This window comes from Cylas formicarius, unplaced genomic scaffold (genome assembly GCF_029955315.1).
Source record: "Cylas formicarius isolate icCylForm1 unplaced genomic scaffold, icCylForm1.1 PGA_scaffold_10__41_contigs__length_53128322, whole genome shotgun sequence".
Lineage (NCBI taxonomy): Eukaryota > Metazoa > Arthropoda > Insecta > Coleoptera > Brentidae > Cylas > Cylas formicarius.
This window is the reverse complement of record NW_026844214.1, coordinates 52,103,009-52,123,934: the sequence shown is the minus strand read 5'-3', so window position 1 is coordinate 52,123,934 and position 20,926 is coordinate 52,103,009. Positions and strand designations below refer to the sequence as shown.

General features: G+C 35.5%; 1 protein-coding gene and 2 non-coding genes across 3 annotated transcripts in view; 1 reads left to right on the top strand and 2 right to left on the bottom strand.

Annotated features, from left to right (window-relative positions):
- Window positions 1-20,517, bottom strand: part of LOC132707535 (collagen alpha-2(IX) chain-like) — a 43,379-nt gene extending 22,862 nt beyond the window's left edge. Inside the window, 10 exon segments of the mRNA XM_060679433.1 lie at window positions 1,674-1,838; window positions 2,393-2,500; window positions 2,810-2,908; window positions 5,482-5,556; window positions 8,196-8,273; window positions 8,344-8,514; window positions 14,991-15,207; window positions 15,376-15,577; window positions 15,649-15,698; window positions 20,394-20,517. Of these exon segments, the coding sequence (XP_060535416.1) occupies window positions 1,674-1,838; window positions 2,393-2,500; window positions 2,810-2,908; window positions 5,482-5,556; window positions 8,196-8,273; window positions 8,344-8,514; window positions 14,991-15,207; window positions 15,376-15,577; window positions 15,649-15,698; window positions 20,394-20,416 (1,188 nt within the window). The 5' untranslated portion in view covers window positions 20,417-20,517.
- On the bottom strand, window positions 14,840-14,912 carry Trnar-acg (transfer RNA arginine (anticodon ACG)). The gene has a single exon. It is a non-coding gene; the product is annotated as a tRNA-Arg (tRNA).
- Window positions 15,271-15,343, top strand: Trnak-cuu (transfer RNA lysine (anticodon CUU)). The gene has a single exon. It is a non-coding gene; the product is annotated as a tRNA-Lys (tRNA).
- Window positions 20,518-20,926: the final 409 nt, after the last annotated feature.

Sequence of the window (20,926 nt, the reverse complement as noted above, 5' to 3'; positions counted from 1 at the left end):
TCTGGACTATAGGGAGGATGATCTATCTGTTGGAATCCACACTCTAAAATGACAGCTTGTTCAGCACCAGCAGTATGGACAGGTGCATTATCGTGCAAAAGACGCACGCCTCTGGTCAGATTTCCTAGACGTTTTACACGTATGCAGTTTCACAATTTATGTAATAATCTTGTGTAACATTTACCATTGACAGTGGTATTAGTTTCTTTCAAATCTATCAAAAGAATTCCTTCACAATCCCAAAAGATCGTGGCCATCACCTTTTTTGTTCACTGACAGACTCTGAATTTTCTTGGAGGTGTTTCACCCTTACGACACCACTCCATTGAGGGTCATAATAGAGAAGCATAGTTTCATCTCCCGTCGCAATAGGTTCTATTACAGGCTTCGGTTCCGACCCACAGAGTTCCAAAAAAGAACGCGCACACTCGACACGGCGTTGTTTTTGAATAGCCGAAAGGTTTTTAGGAACCTATTTTGCATTAACTTTCTGTATACCTAAATGAACATGCAGGATTCGACGAACCCTTGTATCAGAAAGCTTAGTAATTTCTGAGAATTTCTGAGATTTCCTTGACCTTTAAATGTTGATCACTCAATACCACCTCTTCCACAATCGTAACAATATCTTCCGTTATGACCTCCACTGATCGACCAGTTCTTGAATTATTTTCAAGGGACTCCTGCCCCATTCGAAAACGTTTTGCCCATTCGATTTCGATTTCGAAATGTCGGAAAAGCTGGAATCTTTAGCCATAAGAGGGCCTATTAATAATTGGATCAGGTCGTATACGAATCAAAGAAAAACAAGTGTACGATTTACCTGAAATCCTAAACAGTAACTGTCGAGTTTTCATGTCCGTGTTGGTCTTCAGGAGCTAATAAATAATGTCTCTGTTGCCGTTGAACAGTTTAATAAATTTTGCAAGCAAAATCATTTAATCATAAATTAGAGAAGACAGTTGTGTTTGGATTTACTTTCCAGTACATTAGACCCTTATATGAATTATCCTTTAGTTTCTCTGGAACATCCTTAGGGAAAAGTCAGAGCACAAGATTTCTTGGCTCCTACATTGATGAATCATCGAGGTGAGGTCAAAACGCGTTTGTAGTAAACTAAAAGAATACTTAGGCTATTTTTGAAACTTTCTCCGAGACAGTCTTGCAAAGAAATATTTCAGCAACACAAAATAATGACGGTTCCTTGTATATACCTATTTAAAATACTACTAGTTTCACACAAAAATAAACATTTACATAAGAAACGCATTGATAACGATTGTCACTACACTCGTAACAGAGAAAATCTCTTAAAGCCTAAACCGAATCACATATTTTGTAGAAGATCTTTAGGCCATGCAGGACCACAGGCCCTGACTTAAAGAACCTTTCTAGAAAGCAATTTAAGAAACATGTCAAGATGTATCTGACAACCAACACTTTTTATAGCCTAAGTGAATTCGAAGCGCATGTCTAAATCAATGTTTGTTATATTGATGTGTTTGTATTGTTTGTTATATACACATCTTATATGATTGTCCGATATGTATAACTTTATTGTAATACATACACATTTTCTACTTCATCTCTTTTAAAACAATTTTAATGTGATTTTTTGTGAGGAAACATCCATTGTAATGGGTTTTGTGAATCTATCTATCTAAGTAACTAACCGGAGGTCCTGGTGGACCTATGGGTCCCGGAGAGTTTTCAATTCTGTACGTTCCGTTTAATCCCAAAACCGATCCTGGAGGCCCAGGTAGTCCTTGGGGCCCTTCAATGCCTGGAAATCCATCTAACCCACGATCGCCTTTGGGCCCAGGCGGTCCAAGGTCACCCTATTAAGAAACACCCATTCTATTATTTTTTGTTAATCATCGGTTTTTCGTATTTTTTTCCTGAATTATTATTTGAAACAAATTATGAAACAAAGGATTGTTCTTATGTGTTTAAAAAATTATAAAAACTGGTTAGGTAAAACTATGATGGAAGTGTGCAATTTAAACCAATTTTGTCATCGCCAGTGATGACAGTGAAAGTTTCCCTGATTTAATTCCTACTCTCGTAGTGGATCGGTAAAACGGGATAACTCCACTTGATTTGATGAAAAAACGAAAAATTGCTTTAAGACCTGAATCCTATACTAGAAGTGCTTCCAGGATTGGAAAAAAGGAGCAATTGGGGGGGACTATTTTGAAGGGGACAACATTAATGTTGATAAATAAATAAATACTTTTTGAACCCACCTCGTACCTTATAGAATGTAGAAATAAAAGAGTACAAGCACATTCTGGATATAAATTGTGGATATGAGTACTTTTTTATACTATCTATGAATATTGTACCATATTTTCACACGTATTCTATAGTTATATTGTTATATTGTTATTACCTTTTCTCCTTTGGAACCAGGGGATCCGCTCCGACCTGGATTGCCGTCGTGTCCCGGACTACCCTGGATTCCTTTAATGCCCGGTATTCCTTGTAAACCTGGAGTACCCTACGCGCATATATCGAAATAATTTTTAGAATAGCGGGAGGTTCATTAGTGTACAAGATGCGAAGCTCGATATAAGATTTTTCATATAATTTAGTGTAGTACATACTCTTGGTCCGCTAAGTCCTCTGGGACCCGAGGGACCAATGATTCCCTCTGGACCCGGTACTCCTTTAGGTCCCGGAGGTCCCGGACTCCCCTGCGGACGTTAGTGCGATTAATTTAGCGTTAGTAGCGAGAAGCTGGAATCAATTCAACGGATATCAGTCGTTTTATTGGAAGCGAGGCTGGTCATATATGGGCTCCACCTACTGGGTAACCTGGGGCTCCAAATTCTCCCCTTTCTCCACGAGGTCCTGGCAAACCGATCGGACCCGATGGTCCTGGCGGGCCCCTATCGCCTGGCAACCCCTTATCGACATTGTGATTTGGCAGTGAATTTAAAAAACTAATTAAACACTACATATGGCTTTATGTGTAAAGAATTAAGTAATTTCAAGGAAAAGTTAAGTATAATTATTTTTAATTTTAATATTTATTTCGCGCAGAAGAAAAACTGTGTGATTTAGTCAAAACTCTTTGGAAAAAACTTAATGATCTACATATCTACACTAAAAAAACTTACTATTTACAAATCTTCTGGATTCCTCCTGCGTCGAATTTGCTGACGTTTCGCCAATCATCCTGATGACTTCTTCAGAGCTTAACTGAGACTGGGTCCTATTCTACTCTGTACCTAGTTATATATTGTCTCGGATAGTCATCGCATTATTGACAAGTAACGAGCTCCGTTGATTGTTTGGTTGCTTATAGATTTCTAAAAATGTTCGGATTTTTTCTTTCTTTTAAAATTGAACAACCCTTTATGGAGAGGCCATCAAGCACAAAAGCAAAAACTGGTAATATTAATCTGTACACTGTCTTACCGTCTTACTTGAAAAATGCTTGTCGGGAACATATTTTTCTTATAACGGTCAATTTTTTGAACAAATGTCGGGATCAACTATGGGGTCTCCATTGTCACCATCGTGAAGGAAGCCTTTGAGTGGAAAGCCCAACACACTTTGTTATATATTTATTATCAATAGAAAATCAGACCTAACACTGAGCAATTCTGTTTACAGAAAACCGATACATCAATGCCACATCACACATCATCAATCATCGATTAGCAACCAACAATTTGGTTTCTCCCCCATCGCTCCACTGAGCTAAACTTTCTCACATTCTCACGTTTAGACAGACTTTTCAAAGGCTTTTGATCGAGTAAATCTTAATAAAAAAATTGCGAAACATTGCGAGAGAGCTCAGATTGTGCGCGTCCAGCGCTTCCAATCCATCGAAATTTGAGGGCCTTCTGGTGTTCCACAACGATCCCACCTCTTCAATGTCTATGTCTATTGCCTTATGTTTTCATCACGCATGTTTCGTATTATTTGCTGACGACTAAAAATTCTATATGGGAGTCCATTATGTTGATGACTGTATAAAACTCCAGACCGATTTAGATCACCTATCGCTATATAGCGTTTTGAATGGAATGGAACTAAATATTAATAAATGCGACCAAATGAACTTCTACCGGAGGAGAAACCCCATACATTTTACGTATAACATAAACATAGTGGATATTAACTTGATTTTCACACACCATGTTTCATTTATTATGTCTAAATCACTTCAGATTTTGGGCTTTATTAAGCGTTGTACAGTGGACTTCCAGAGTGTTAGTAACTCAGATTACTGTTCTGTTCCCTCGTGCGTCCACACCTGGATTATTGTTCCTTTGTGTGGTCACCTTCCTATAACGTCCACATACAGGCCATAGAAAGAATGCAGCATAGGTTTCTGCCGTATATAGCATTTTAGGAGCACCAAGGACTTGAGGACATTGATTACTCTGAATTGGAAAACTCTCTCCAACTTAAAACTCTTCAGATTCGTCGCATGCATTTTTTATAATCTACTGCATTCAAATTCCCATGGACCTGTGCTGTTATGTAAGACTGGGCTTCGCGTTTCCTCCCGCCAGACCAGAATAAACCAGTCCTTCCATGAAGTTCCGTCGTACTAACTATGGGTAGAGTTCTTTTCTTACTAGGTCAGCTGCACTAGCGACTCGCTTTTCTGACCAACTTTACTGCTTCCAGAGTGCGAGAATATTTAAGAAAGGACTTAAAGACTGTCGGTAAAACTATTCCGCTTTTCCTCGCAATAGCATTGCTACTCTTATAAGTGTCCTTAGTGTCGTGTCGACTAACTATAGCAATATTCAATATTTTGGAAAACCAATGTTTGTCATATTAGGGTAAGGTCTTCATCTATCTATTTCATTCTGTTTTAATTGTGTTGTTTACTCTTTTGTTCCATCACAAAATACACTTCACCACAACCTTCCAAAGGCAATGAGTCAATCCTTACATTCAAAACATCACTTAACATCAAAAATTCGTAAGAAATATAAATTAAAAACTTGCATGTAGTCAATTCTTCTACCAACGAAAAATCCCGAAACCTATAGAAAACTATAGGCAACCAAACAATCTTCACCGAGACCAATATGGCGGGAGAATGTTCATGCCCCGCCTTTAGCTCCGCCCCCCTCAAACAGTATATAAGCAGGTACAGAGTAAAATGCCGGTCAGTTGCAGTTAAGCTATGAAGAAGTGAACGGGATCATGCAGGAGGCATCCAGAAGTTTTGTAAACATTAAATTTGTAATATTTGTAAAAATAAGGTCGAAACAAATATAAATCAAGCCGGCAATACAACTTTCAAATCAATCAACTTGTAATTAACATGTTGTGATTAATTTTATTTTATTTTATTTATTTTTGAAAAAAATCATTTTGAAACTTAAAATTAAAATTAAAAAAAAATCTCTGCCGATTTTCTTTTATTTCGCGCTTCATACAAGCGATGAAATCATTTTGACCGGAGTATTTTTTGAGGGAATAAGTAAGATTAAATTAGTTTCGACTTACGTCGGTACCATTATATCCAGGTGGACCTCTTGGACATACCGTGGGGCAAGTATGGGGCTCGGTTGGCGCAACACCCTGTGTGAATGATAAAGAAAGATGCACTACGGTAAATGAACTACAAAGGTGTTTTAGAGAAGCTGTAGTTCAACTAATCATATAGAGGTTGTTTATACAGCGTGAGTTATTCAAAATGGCGGACGTGTTGAAAACCTATTGTAGAGCAACTTTGTACCTTTGTATTTTGATTAGTAAAACACCCTTGTATGTGTATAGCAAGATTCGCTTCAGGACTGATGTTCACAACTTAAATATTCGATCTTAAGGGAACACTCCACAAAACAGAATTATATAAACGGTCTTTCTCCTACCAGATCTGATCTGAAGTTAAAAAATCAGTTTCAAAACAAACATTTAAGAAATAAATGTCCCAGAAACTATATTCAGATCAATGAAAATAGGGCTGTTGTTTATATAATTATTGAATAATTGTCTACTGCCGCCAGATTATGTAACCATAAACTTTGTTGTTCGTATGTGTCACTTTATCATTACTTTATTATTATTATTTTAGTTATTATCTTTTGTCTTTCGTGCTATTATAATTTCTTTTTTGAATTCGTTAAAACCCATATGGTAATGTTGCTGTTCCGTTCATCTTCTTGATTGGGTTAGATGTAAAAACAGACTTCCAGTTATTTATTTAACTTTGTTGTACTGAATCTCGCCCTTCTTTTTTTAATAAAGGCCTTTATTATTATTATAAAAAGGATTTGTGACGCAAAGTAAAGATCGTGACGTAGTGCAATCAAGTGATATTGATAAGGATTGTTTTTAATATTTATCTCGAGAGTTGACTTTTTGAGTGTCATTCATTTTTGGCAGACGGAACTTTTTATTTAAGCGTAATATATTATACTTTTATATTTCTTATATATATATATATATATATATATATATATATATATATATATATATATATATATATATATATATATATATATATATATATATATATATATATATATATATATATATATATATATATATATATATATATATATATATATATATATATATATATATATATATATATATATATATATATATGAGATTAGCGCCAAAATTTCCCGGCCTGACATAGACGCAGCTCCAGTATCACGATAAAAGTTTGTATCCTTTTAAATATATATCTTAGTAGGCTGCGAAAAAAATGAACTCTTGCGCCAAATAGTTGTTTATTGACAGCATTTTAAACAAGACGTGTCCTAAAAAATGTCGCAAATAACGCAAACTGAGTATAGAGCAGTCATAAAGTTTTTGACAAAAGAAGGGTTAACACCTAAAATTATTAAAGAAAGGCTGGATGGTGTGTACGGCCAAAGATCTCTTTCGTATTCTGTAATGAAAGAATGGGCAAAACGTTTTCGAATTGGGCAGGAGTCCCTTGAAGATGATTCAAGAACTGGTCGACCAGTGGAGGTCATAACGGAAGATATTGTTGCGATTGTGGAAAAAGTGGTATTGAGTGATCGACGTTTAAAGGTCAATTAAATCTGAGAAATTACTAAGCTTTCTGATACAAGTGTTCGTCGAGTCCTGCATGATCGTTTAGGTATGGATAAGGTTAGTGCAAGATGGGTTCCTAAAAACCTTTCGGCTATTCAAAAACAATGCCGTGTCGAGTGTGCGCGGTCTTTTTTGGAATTCTGTGGGTCGGAACCGGAGCCTGTGATATAAACTATTGTGATGGGAGATGAAACTATAGTTCTCTATCGATGGAGTGGCGTCGTAAGGGTGAAGCACCTCCAAGAAAATTCAGAGTCTGCCAGTCAACAAAAAAGGTGAAGGAATTCTTTTGATAGAATTTAAAGAAACTAATACCACTGTCAATAGTAAATAGTACGCAACATTATTACATAAATTGCGAGACTGTATAGCTGTAAAACGTCGAGAAAAACTGACCAGAGGCGTGCGTCTTTTGCACGATAATGCATCTGTTTATACTGCTGGTCTTGCACAGGCTGCCATTTTAGAGTGTGGGTTCCAACAGATAGGTCATCCTCCCTATAGTCCACATATGGGCCCCAGCGACTATTATTTGTTTGTATATTTGAAAAAGGACTTACGTCGACAGCAGTTTAATGACGAAGTTGTGTTGAGTTGTTTTAGATCATTTTTCAGACAAACCAAAAGAATATTTTTTTTTAAAGAGGTTGAGTTGTTAATGAAGAGATGTAATAAGTGTATTGAAGTTCATTGGGTTTTTATTGAAAAATAATAAAAAATTGTTACTCTACTTTGTTTCTTTCATATTCAGGCCGGGAAATTTTGGCGCTGCCCTCGTATATCTCTAAAAACAAAATAGTTACAGCCAGTTAAAATGTTATCAAGATAAATTGAACGCCCGGTACTTCTGTAAGAGCAAATGGGGAAGCGATATTACATGTAAATAAAACAAAACGCAAACGTGTGTAGTGCGTATGATAAAAGAAGAAGAGAGTCTAGATAATATTTCCGAAGAATTCGTTAATCCTCTTATAATTAATGTGTTTTTTGTTTTCTCTTAAATTAACCCTTATTATAAATGGATTTTTGTAACTTATATTGAATGTGCTTTTAAATTGTTTAAAAACGACCGGTGCTGGGTTCGTGCAAAAAATTTGATGTTATTACTCCCGCTCTTTAAAAAATACACAAAAAACAAGGCTTCTCACTATGTCTGGCAATTCGGCACAATTTTCCCTTTCAGGTTTCGTTGGATCGCAGCTCATCAGCATCCACTGCAGATCCATCTATATAAGGAGTAAATAAATGAATATTAAAAATGTTTTTTGTATTGTCATCGTTATTCCATATACTTACCGGCACGGTTTCGAACGAATTGTCGTATTTCGATATCGATATGTTTCCGTTTATGTCGATACCAATTCGGGGAAGCAGAGGGCTTTGGCGAATTTCCCGACAATCGACGTACAAAGACACCCTTTCGCGGGAAACTCCGAAATGCATTTTGTGCCAGTTTCTATCGAACACCTAGAACGTAAAAATAATATACAGGGTTATTCACGATGAGTGTAATATTAGACTTTTATGGAGAATGACTTACGATAAAAACCGGAAATGTGGGTTATTTATGTAACTGAATACTTGAACCAGATATATAGTGCTTTTACAACCGACCCCGATATTAATTTTGCCTACTGTTTATTACTCCAAAACCATAACCATTCCAGGACCACGACAAAGTAACAATTAATTACCTATTTCCACGATTTGGAAGTGCAAAGAAAAAATCATTCGGGCTGAAGCGGCAGGCAGTTCTAGTAAAAAACTAAGAAAGCCAAGATTTGGATCGGGCAATGTTGCAGTGGTTCCAAGAGCAACGTCGTAAATATGTACCACCCTCTGGACCTATCGCAAAACTAAAAGCAGAAAAGTTCGTTGAACAGCTTGGCAGTATCGATTTCAAGGCTTCGCAAGGATGGTTGGGGAAGTTCCAACAGAGACACGGTATAAATTATGGATAGATAAGTGGCGAAGCCTGTGATGTCGACAGGAACGTCACTAACGATTTGCTGGAGAAGACGTGACAGAAAAGTACTCTGCTGACGATATTTTTAATGCCGACGAAAGTGGTATTTTTTACAAAATGACGCCAGATAAAACTCTTAAATTTCGAAGCGAAAAGTGTGCGGGCGGAAAACTTTCCAAAGAACGTGTTAGTAGCTGCCAATATGAGTGGGAGGGAAAAAAGAAAGGTAGTCGTGATTGGAAAATTAACTGACCGACGAGGTTTTAAGGGATTAAGAATTAAAGGGGAGGAAAATATTACTTCTCTTAGATAACTGCCCCGCACATCCCCATATTCCAAATCTACGGAATATTGAATTGGCATTCCTTCCAGCCAAAACAAGTGTTTTAAATGATCGAGTCCGAAGACAAATCTTCCATTAATATGCTAGATGCAGTCAACCTTATTAGTAAAGCTAGGAAACAATTCAACACTTCTATCGTCGAATGCGAACAGGACTTTGAAGATGATCAGCCACCAAGCGAATCGATAAAGCAGTTTCAAACAACAATTACGTTTACAAGGGATAAGTTGCAAGATTTTATGGTGATAGATCAGGATTTGCCTACAAGAGCAGACATGACAGAGGAAGCCATATTACAAGAAGCAAGAAAGGGTGAGGAAGAGCACCAAGAGGAAGAAGAAGATGAAGAAGTTGGTCCGGGACCACAACCAACCATTCAACATTCAAGCCCTATATTGAGTTCAGCTGCTAGAGAATTTTTTTATGAATCATGGGGAAGATGCCCCTCTTGAAGAAATAGTGAAAATACAAGAACGAGATACGTATTGGCATACTAAAAAATTTACCGATTATTTGAAACATTAAATGTAGTTTTTAAATATTTATATAAAATGTTCCTAAGTAGATGTTAAAATATGTATATGAAAAAAACTTTTTATAAGGAAAAAAGAGCAGTCCCCTTCAATTTCATTAGGTAGAGTTGCGGCTGTGTAATAATAATAAAATATATATAATAATAATATATAAGGTTGTTCGGAAAGTCATTTCGTTTTTTCCCGTCAGACGACTTAATTACGTTTTTTCGAAACCAACTTATGTCTTGAGAGCTGATATTGCAAGGCTTGTGTGTGAAAAAGTTCTATCAATTCTACGCAGTAGTTTTTGGTTGGTGCCCTTTTAAATATGGAGAGCAATAAGCAGCATTTTCGTCATATTTTACTTTTTTACTTCAGAAAAGGTAAAAATGCTGTCCAAGCGAGAAAAAAATTGACGGATGTGTATGGAGAAGGCGTGTTAACAGTACGCCGGTGCCAGAACTGGTTTGCAAAATTTCGATCCGGCAATTTTGATGTCGAAGATGCACCACGGTCTGGAAGGCCGGTCGAAGCTGACAAAGATGCGATAAACGCATTAGTTGATGCAAATCGGCGAATAACCACACGAGAGATCGGTGAGAGATTAAATTTGCCGAATTCGACTGTTTATGGCCCTTTGAAAGGCATGGGCTTAACCTCGAAGCTCGAGTGTGGGTGCCCCATGTCCTTACGGAGCGAAATTTATGTCGTCGCGTTGACGTGTGTGATTCGCTCCTCAAACGTCAAGAAAATGATCCATTTTTGAAGCGGATTATTACTGGGAACGAAAAATGGGTTGTATACAACAATGTTAAACGCAAGAGGTCATGGAGCAGAAAAGATGAACCGGCTCAATGCGTGTCAAAAGCCAACATTCACCAAAAAAAGGTGATGCTCTCCGTTTGGTGGGATGTCAAAGGAATCGTTTTTTTTGAGCTTTTGCCGGACAATACAACGATTAGTTCAGAAGTCTATTGTCATCAACTGGACAAATTGAATGATTCACTTAAAGAGAAGAGGCACGAATTAATCAACAGGAAGGGTGTAGTGTTCCACCAGGATAACGCGAGACCTCACACAAGTTTGGTCACTCGCCAAAAACTTTTACAGCTTGAATGGGACGTACTGCAACATCCACCATATTCTCCAGATCTGGCGCCTTCCGACTACTATTTGTTCCGGTCCCTGCAAAATTTTTTGGATGGCAAAACCTTTACCTCAAATGAAGATGTCAAAAACCACCTGAACCAGTTTTTTGCCAGCAAGGACCAAAATTTTTATGAGAGGGGAATTATGTTACTGCCAGAAAGATGGCAAAAGGTGTTGGACCAGAATGGCCAATATATAATTTAATAAAATATTTATTCATTATACGAAAACTGTCTTTCATGTTCCCCAAAAAAAACGAAATGACTTTCCGAAGAACCCAATATATAAAATAAAATATATATTGTAGCCTTTATTAAAATGTTTTATTTTAACTAATCGTTTGTACTGATATTTTAGCTAGCTCTTGCCGAATTACGGTTACGGTACTGTCACTAAGTTTATAAATCATTTTCGTGCAGGAACTCTTTAATTTCTTTTTTATTTGAAGAAGTATCTGAAATTTTTCTAATTTGGGCTGAATCATACGAGGCATTATCCAACACAATAACAGTATATGACGATAGTTTTAACAACAGTTTATTTTCATACCAATTCTCAAATATTTCCGAGGTCATGTTTTCATAGTAATCCACACCATTTTTGGACCCAGCATGAAGAATTACTATGCGTTTTCCACGTGAAGGCGGCGCGTCTAGCACACACTTGTTACGGATATCACACCATCCTTTTTTTACTATGTGGTGAGTGTGGAACCACGTTTCGACTAAATACACTATTATTTTGCTCTGGGTTTTTTTTAATTGCATTTAAATAATGCACCCTCCATTTCGAAATTCTCTCTTTTTCTATTAGCACTTGACGTTTATTGATGGTTTCGAACCGAAAATCCATTTTCTTCAAAAAAGTACGCGACGACTCTTTGGCACAACTAATGTTTATACATGTCAGTACTGTTTTATGCAGTCCTTCTAGGGTTAAAACACTATTCATTTTATAAGCGTGTTAAAAACTCCCGAAGTACCAGAATCTTCTCTCACTTTCCTCTTGACTATCCCATTTGCAACAATTTTTCCTACAGTTGCCTTCGGAACTTTGATCGCCGGTTTTGATTGCTGCCCCTAATTCATCTTCTGAATTTCTTATAAAATTGAAAACATTCAAAACAATTTGTTTAACATCCACTTCGTCTTGCAATTCTGCGTTGCTTTCCATGTCTTCCAGTGTTAAAAACGGGAACTTTCAAAAAATGTTTAATTTTCATCTAAAAGTACTATATCTGTTTTCAATGGTTTTCGAGTTATAAGCAAAAAACCAAAATATTGCAATTAAAGCGACTTATAAATAAATACTTTAGTCGTATTTACATTTTAAATATACGTCCCAGTAGTAGTAAATAAGTATGAAAGTACAAAAGTACACAGAACAAAGTATATAACAGCAGAACAATTATAAATGAAAAATCAGAATAAAATTTCAGACAATACATAAGTTTTAATTAATCTTTTAAAAGCATTTAAATTATCACACTCTTTAATATCTTTTGACAGCCTATTAAACCCTAACAAACCTTTATTTAAAATGGTATTCAACACACGTGTAGTTTTACATCGATTGACTACGATGAAATCAGTACGGTTTCTAGTGTTATAGTCATGAACATTCTTAAAGTAATTAACCCTATTATTTTATCTTAAATGTAAATATAAAGGCATCAAACATTACTTTTTGTTTTACCGTTAATGTTTGTAACACATTTAACATAGTCATCACAGGTGTATATCTATTACACTTTAGAATTGCGCGCGTTGCTCTGTTTTGTATTTTCTAGGTATACTGAACAATAAGGTTGAATAATATTGCAGATGTGGCGCCGCCAAGCTATTGTAAAGTGACAATTTTGTATAACTTGTTAAATTTTTGCCTGCTCTAGATATGAAACCCACCTTTTGTGAGAACGTTTTCATTATATAATCACAATATGCACGAAAATTTAATTATGGATCTAATACAATTCCCAAATATTTTATATGTTTCTCATACTGCAAATTAACGCCATTTATATTAATATTAACACTCTCCAGATCCACACCACTCAATGTATGTTTTTTACCATACAACCAGAACTTCGACTTCATAACACTAATGCTAAGATTATTATTGCACAGCCATACAAACACTCGATACAGGTCATCATTGATATCTCGCTGCATTTCTTCGATATTCTCAGCAACGGCACATATCATGGTATCGTCGGCAAATAACGTAATTTTGCTATTTTTCGCAACTTCAACTAATATACAGAAACAATAATGACCCCAAAACAGTTCCCTGTGGTACCCCATGATCTACCAAAATCAGACACAGATGACTCATACTTTACTTTTTGTGTTCTGCCAGATAAGTAAGATCAAGGGCTGGGTGCGTTATACCCATATTTTCTAGCTTATCTATTAAAATATCCCTATTGACAGTCTCAAAAGCTCTTCTAAAGTCCAAAAACAGCCAAAACAAAACTATTGTCATCGACAGCCCCAAGAATATCCCGTTTGAAATCCCGATTGACTACAGATGCGTTACAATGTCTCTGCCAATAATTTCTCGTACACTGCCACAGTGTTGATCGGTCTAAAATTAGAATGCAGCTTAGTACACGGAACCTTCGGCACCGGAACCACCAAAGATGACGTCCACTCCTCTGGAAACTGCCCTTTAGGTTGTTGAAATACCAGATTCACCCCCACCAACATTTTTCATTCCACGCACAATCCTTTTTAAGTGAACCAATGAAATGTTTTCAAAGCTCGCGAACTCCGTGGCGCTGTGATTTTCCATATCCTGGTTTAGATCTAAACACAAATTGACGGACGGTCTAGCTATTGCCGATATAGTATATTCAATGCTCTGCACAAAATATTTATTAAATTCGCTGGCTATATCTTTATCAGTTTTCACCAGTCTCTGTTCAAAAATAATCTCCCTTGGTCTGGACGAACTTTTGTTCGGGATTAATGTCTTTAAATGTTTCCATAGCTCTCTTGAATTTTGTTTATTTTCATCTATCACTTTTCTGAAGTATTTGTATATTTCATACCATATTTTATTAACAATGTTCTCCAATGTTTCTGTGACGTAAAGTAATCAAACTTCATCTGGGTAGCGGGCTCTGGCTGGCCATGGTGACGTTTCTTGTAAAAATATAACTGACCTGTCTAGATGCACTCGGATTTCTCATTTTATCACATTTTCATAGTTCCATTTATTTGAGAAAGGAAGATGGCACAGAACGTGTAGAAGATTTAACAATATCGGCATTTGCCAGCAATGTATGAGAAAAAGTTGAAAAGAAGTGAGGCAAATTTTCGAAACCTACGAAGAAGGGAACTTCCAAAACCTGTTACAAACTCAGGAGAAAATGAAACCAACGCTTTAATTGCAATATTTTGGTTTTTTGCTTATACCTCGAAAACCAGTGCAAATAGATGTACCATAATACATAATACATACATAATACGAAAAATTCACGTGTTTAGCTGTACGGGTTGTGAAAAAAATTATTAATTTATATCGCCAAATTACTTAGAAATTGTTTTTTTATCTATAAAAATGTTCAAGATGTGTATGGGTAAATGTTACATAAAACAGTTTCATAATGTTTCGCAGAATCTAAAAATGTATAATATACAGGGTTACGAGTATATCTGGCAACACCGCATGGAGAAAAATATTTTACATAAGTAACTCATATTCGCTTACTTAAGTGATTTTATCGTAAGTCACTCTCAATAAACGTCTGATAGGACACTCACTATGAATAACCCTGCATATATCGACAAAAAAGTAAAAAAAAAAAAAATATTTCGATCCTGCCAGGATTCGAACCTGGAATCTTCTGATCCGTAGTCAGACGCGTTATCCGTTGCGCCACAGGACCTATAGTTCAAGTTATCTCAAACCGCGTATTTATGAGAGGGCCCAACATATAAAATACATGTTTTCGATATATACTTGCCTGCACGTTGTTAAATTTTACGGTTTCTGTTTTTCCTTCGACGCTCATAACGGAAAACTCCACGGCGTGTTGCGGTGGGTTTAGCGAAATCAAAAATTGTGGCTTCAATTCTAGATCGGTAACGCGAACCAAATTCCACGCTGTTTTCGGCGGCCTGCGTGTTCGGAACGTTGTTATAAATGAAAATTGTTCGGGTAAACCGAAAGGAAAAATTCTCCTGAAATAAATGTCGACTATTATTTTCGTTAATGGTTGTGGCTGAAGTGCGTGTTAAACATCAGCCCGGCTAGCTCAGTCGGTAGAGCATGAGACTCTTAATCTCAGGGTCGTGGGTTCGAGCCCCACGTTGGGCGTTACTTTTTATTATTATTTTTTTAATTATCACCTAGTGGGTATGGTTAGATCGGCATTTCGCTCTAATCGATATGCGACTTGTAATTTGCTAGAGCCTCTAATTCTGCTGATTCCGGCATGTTGCAGTTTTGGCAGGTCGAGTTGATATTGTCTTATAAAGTCGTAAGCTTGTAGATCGTCGTCTCCTATGCGAAAGTTTGCGCATGGAACTCTAACATCTTCATCAGGATATTCTGAAATATAAATAAATGTTCCGTTTGATGTCTCAATCCATTTTTTCTTTTAAATGAGACGTGGTACTTACGAGCGTTTAATCCAATCAGTGCAGCGAGGAGACAAGTCAAAAAGGCCCATCTGGACAAACCAAAAACTCAATAGAATAGAGAAAAAGTATGAAGACAAGTAACGTAGCTACACAGCGTGTTCGGAAATTGATTTCGGAAACTTAGAGGCAGGATTCAACGTGGTAAAATAATGATTGTAAGTCAAGTAACGAAAATTCGATATCGTAATGTTTTCCGAGTTATAGCTTGTGAAAATTGTGGACCTTACTTATTATATATTTATATATATATTATATATTTTATATATCTGTACTTTATAAAAAAAATAAAAAGAACGAGACTGGTATCTTATATGTTCAAAAAAGAAGATTTGACGCTGATAGTACTCTCAGGAAAATGATCTTAGATTCCAATCACCACGATGATGTAGGTATATATTTATGTATTTCATTTCATTAAATACAAAACTCATTAAACTCTCATCGGTAAGACCTCTACAACAAATATGACTTTTAAGTTTGACAGTAAAGGCCTATTTTTATCCAATATTTCTTGTCAACCTAAAAATTGTCCTAGTTTTTTTGGTCGAGATGGTACCTACTATCAAATGAAAACAAGCCTTAAAAAATTGGAAAAATGTTTTCATGTTTGCACGTTATGTAGGGTGATTCTTAAAATTAATACTTTGTTTTTGGGGGGGTGATTCTTGCATCCATTTTATGGAAAAAATATACTAACTATACTATATATACTATACTAAAAATATAATTTTCTTCTGGGGATTTTCTCTAACATTGCTTAATTAAATGGTTTTGTATGCCCAAATTTAACTGCTTCAAAAACATAAATATAGAATATATATTTTATTCAATTATATTTCTTATACTTACTAAGTATTAATTTGGCCAATTTTAATTTTAAAACTTTCTCCTTTTTCTTCATGCCCAACCAATTAAAATGAATTATGAATTGACTGAAATGAAAGCACCGAAAGCAGTAAGCACAGCACACAAAATACTCAAAATAGACGCCAAGTCGCCGTATGCCGTATACCGCCAACAAAAACAAGACTGAAAAGATGGCCGACGACGAGACGGAAGAGAAGCCGGCGAGACTCGAGCGAGTCCGGCACGGCACGACCGTGAGAAGTTGCGTCATTGGTTACAGCCGAACAGTGTTGTCAAAAATGTCATTTTTGTAATTTTTTTTCTTAGCCACAAATCGACTTTTTTTTTCTCGGCTCAAATTTTACCTATAAATGTGATTTTACCTAATAGGACTTAATGAAATTTGAAAAACTCATTCTCGCAATCCGTTAAAAATTAGTTTCTATTAAAAGAGTTTATTATCCAACTGCTACTGCGATGGCCCATCAGGAAGGTTCAAATACTGAATATAGCGATGTGCTTTTTTTTGCTATGGGTGACCAAATGGAAATGCAGATCAAGCACGACGGCTTTATCGAGACTTATCCCAATTGGAACGTTCCATCTATTAATATATTCATCAACATTTACAGATGGCTTGGTGAAAGAGCATCATTCAAACCTGATAATATGAATAAAGGGAGGTATAAGAAGAACCGGGTTCAACCACTGTATGAGGGTGATGAGTAGAGTTAGTATTTTATGTAAAAAACATCTTTTTTATTATTTATTACAAATATTAACCCAATATTTTGGATATACCCTTTTTAGAATGAAATAATTACATATTTCACATAAAATGAAGCTTCAGTACATGTTTTTAGTTGTTGTACATAAAGTAAATATTTTCTATTTTTCTGTATCTGCAATATTGTGGACATCCTATCCCGTTCCCTAAGGATTAAGCCCTCGTCTCTTTTCTCCTTTGACGCTTTTATCTAATGCGATTTTAACAGCCTCTTCTGAAAATTATCACTGATGGTGCTTGTGATTTAATGAAATACATCCCACCCTCTTCATCCACGTGACTCGCTTCGAGGTCAAGTTTATAGAGAAACATCGACAAATGTTTCTTTACCTCCGGAACCCTCAATTACTCGATGCGTGGTTAGACGCAGCCTGCTTAGACGTAACTTTATGTCACGCGAATCACTTTAATCAAATAAAAAACATTGTCAAAATAAATAAGAACTAAAAGTTCAGATTTTCGCGAAATTATATATTTTTACATGACAATTGTTTCGCCAACACCGTGTCTTTATCACATGTGATAAAGACACGGTGTTGTCGAAACAATTGTCATGTAAAAGTATATAATTTCGTGAAAATCTGAACTTTTAGTTCCTATTTTTCTTTATAAATGGATTTCCATCAAGTAAAAGCCACCTCAGTTCAAAAAACATTGTATCAGACTTTTCAGATTCAGCTGATTCAAAAAAAAAATTATATGAAAAATGTGAACTTATAAATCAGTTGACCTATGCCAAAGCTAGTTTTAGTTTTTTAAGTGGCTTTATTAAAGAATTAGAGACCGAACAAGTATCTTTGTTAGCAGAATAGGGAAAATTATTCTTGACAAATTTAATAGTGTAACAATAAAAAATGGAGGGTTTCAAAAAACATCTTGCATCATTTAAATTCGCGCCTATTGACTTCGAAAAGACGTTCTCCAAGCACAAAAGCATATTAAGCGATAAAAGACAAAAATTAACATAGAAAATTTAGAAAAGCATTTAATTGTCAATTGGTACAATAATAATAATAGACAAATTGTTTTTACCGTAATGCTTTAATATAGTCCTAATTAAGTTTTATTATTTTTATGTCTTAAAACTGTAAATATAACGTTGTAATTTAGATGATGGAAAAAATCTTATATTTTGCCTGTTTTCTTGAAATTTATGTGCAGGGATTATAGGAGATACCATTCCTCTATGTTTTCGAACTCAATTTCCGAACATCATATATATTGCTCTTGAAAATATCAAAATCTGGCATTCATTTCAGCTATTAAATCTATTAAGTGTCATCATAATAGCCGAGAAAAGAGCGGATATTAGTGATAAATGATAACTGATTAATATTTATTTCATAACATTTTTTTTATAACACTATATTAGCGAACAATTGTTTTTAATAATAATAATGCAGCAAATTCGATAAACGCAATCTTGGCTACAAGTTTTATTTAATTAATTAATTGATGGTTATACAGGATGTCTCAAACAACGCCCGGCTAACTTCTATTGTATTGTATAGCCTAATAAAAAGTTATGTATAATAAATGTGATTACTTCAGGAGCACATTTTTTTACTATTTTGTACAAAAGTCGAAAGTAACAAAACTGATTTCGAAAAATCGTGGCAGTGCGAATCCTTTGCTCCGTACTATGCGGTACGCAGTCTACAAAGTCACTACGCAACTTTGTATTTTTAAGGCTTTGTGCCCTAGAGGCATGCATTGTTTTTCTATAGTACTCCTGTGGACCATTATGGAACTTTGTACACTATGGTACACTACGGAACACTCTGTACAAAGTGTCTTTCATGTCGCCGAACTTGAAGGTTACGGAAAGTTTGATAAATATTAAAATTTGTACAAATAATAGCTATTTCTAATGATATTTTTCCAAATATTTCGCGAACCCTGTATGATTGATGAAACCCCAAACTTTCTCTTGAAACAGTTTGCGATACTGTTCAAATAAAATTATCCCATTTTTGACGCTTTTTCATTTACTGCCACAAAAACGGAAATTTTTAAAATCTTTTGAATATTCGAAATAGAGGTAATAGCCCTGGATCTCTCATTTCTCCTGGTATACGAATTTTGCCAATGGAGCAAATGGTTTTGGAAAAAATGCTTGTTGTCTGAAATCATGCAGTACATCGTAATAGTAAATGACATCATCACGTCGAGATTGAGGGCGAGAAATGGTGATTTTCATTGGTATTTTTTGAAATATCTCTATTTTTTGGGAATTTTGATTTACAGCTAATAATTTACTCTAAAAAAAAAGCAAAATTTTTAGATTTTTTTCTATAATTGAAAAAACCCTGTACATAATCCAAAAAATTCTTAAAATATAAGTTATAGTACCGAAGCTTCTGCATCTTCTGGTAAAATAATTTTGCCGATCAAGTTAATAGTTTTCCAGAAATTTGATTTTTCCTGCAAGAAAAAATAACAAAATCAAAAATTTCAAAAATTAAAAAAAAAATCGGCAAGTCTTGATTGCTTCCAGTATCTACGTTTTAGATGTGGGTGTGGTCTTCACTTCTCTGCTAAATTTGAAGTCGATAGTTACAAATTTGAGACTTCTATTACATTTTTCAATATGGTATAGAATATTCCAAACAGCCTGCACAATAGGTTTTGTAGTTTTAGCAGCCCATACGGACTATATGGTCGTGCGAAAGAAAGAAAGAATTTTTTCGATCGCATATACCGTTTTTGAGAAATGATTTTTATCCTCGACACCCTGCAAATGCGGTTTTTAAATTTTTAAAAATACTTCCCGACCCCGCAGCCACCATAATTTCAATAGTTTCCGTTAGGAGACAACTCTATATTTGTGCCAATTTTGAAATTAATAGTTGCAAATGTGGGACGCTTATCGTGTTTTATAGCAATGTACGAAAAACAGACGAAAATCGCAATTTCCATCCCCACCCATTTCATATGGGCTTATGTATCTCGTGGCCAGTTTGAAAGGAGTAAAACCGCAGCTCTCTCACTGAAATCGTTCGGAAGTTACTGCGACTCCCTGTATATATTGAGCGAACAATGAAATATCAGAACTTTATAATTCATGCGGGTTAATTAAACAATTAATTACCTTCCGCTTAAAGAGAACATCATATTTTGAGTTCCTGTTGGTAAACTTGCACAAAACCACACTTCAAACTTTTCCCGCCGCAAATAACATTCCGGCTTATATTGCAAGAGACGATGCACATCTATTAATCCGCTCGGTCTAATAAAAAGTGGACGACTCTAGTTATTAATCGTTGGGATGCTAAATAAGACATAGTGATTCAGCGGGGCAAAAATTTTACGCTAATACGTTTGCCAGATACATCTTAATTACAGATTTTTTTTCGATTAAATTATTGTTGCTTCGATGTTTCTATTCGACGATTATTCCGAACAAGGTCAACTCAAAATTTCTTTACTGAAAGTGTACAAACTATAGTCCGTTCGTTGCCGCTCGAGAGTAATAAAATATATACACCGAAGTGTCCTGAAATTTCATGGATTTAATAACAGGAATTTTTGTAATTGAGAATATAGTGGATACGTGAAAATGGCAAATGTAACAAATGAACACCCTCACCACCATCTATCCGCCAAAAGACGAACTAGCCGACC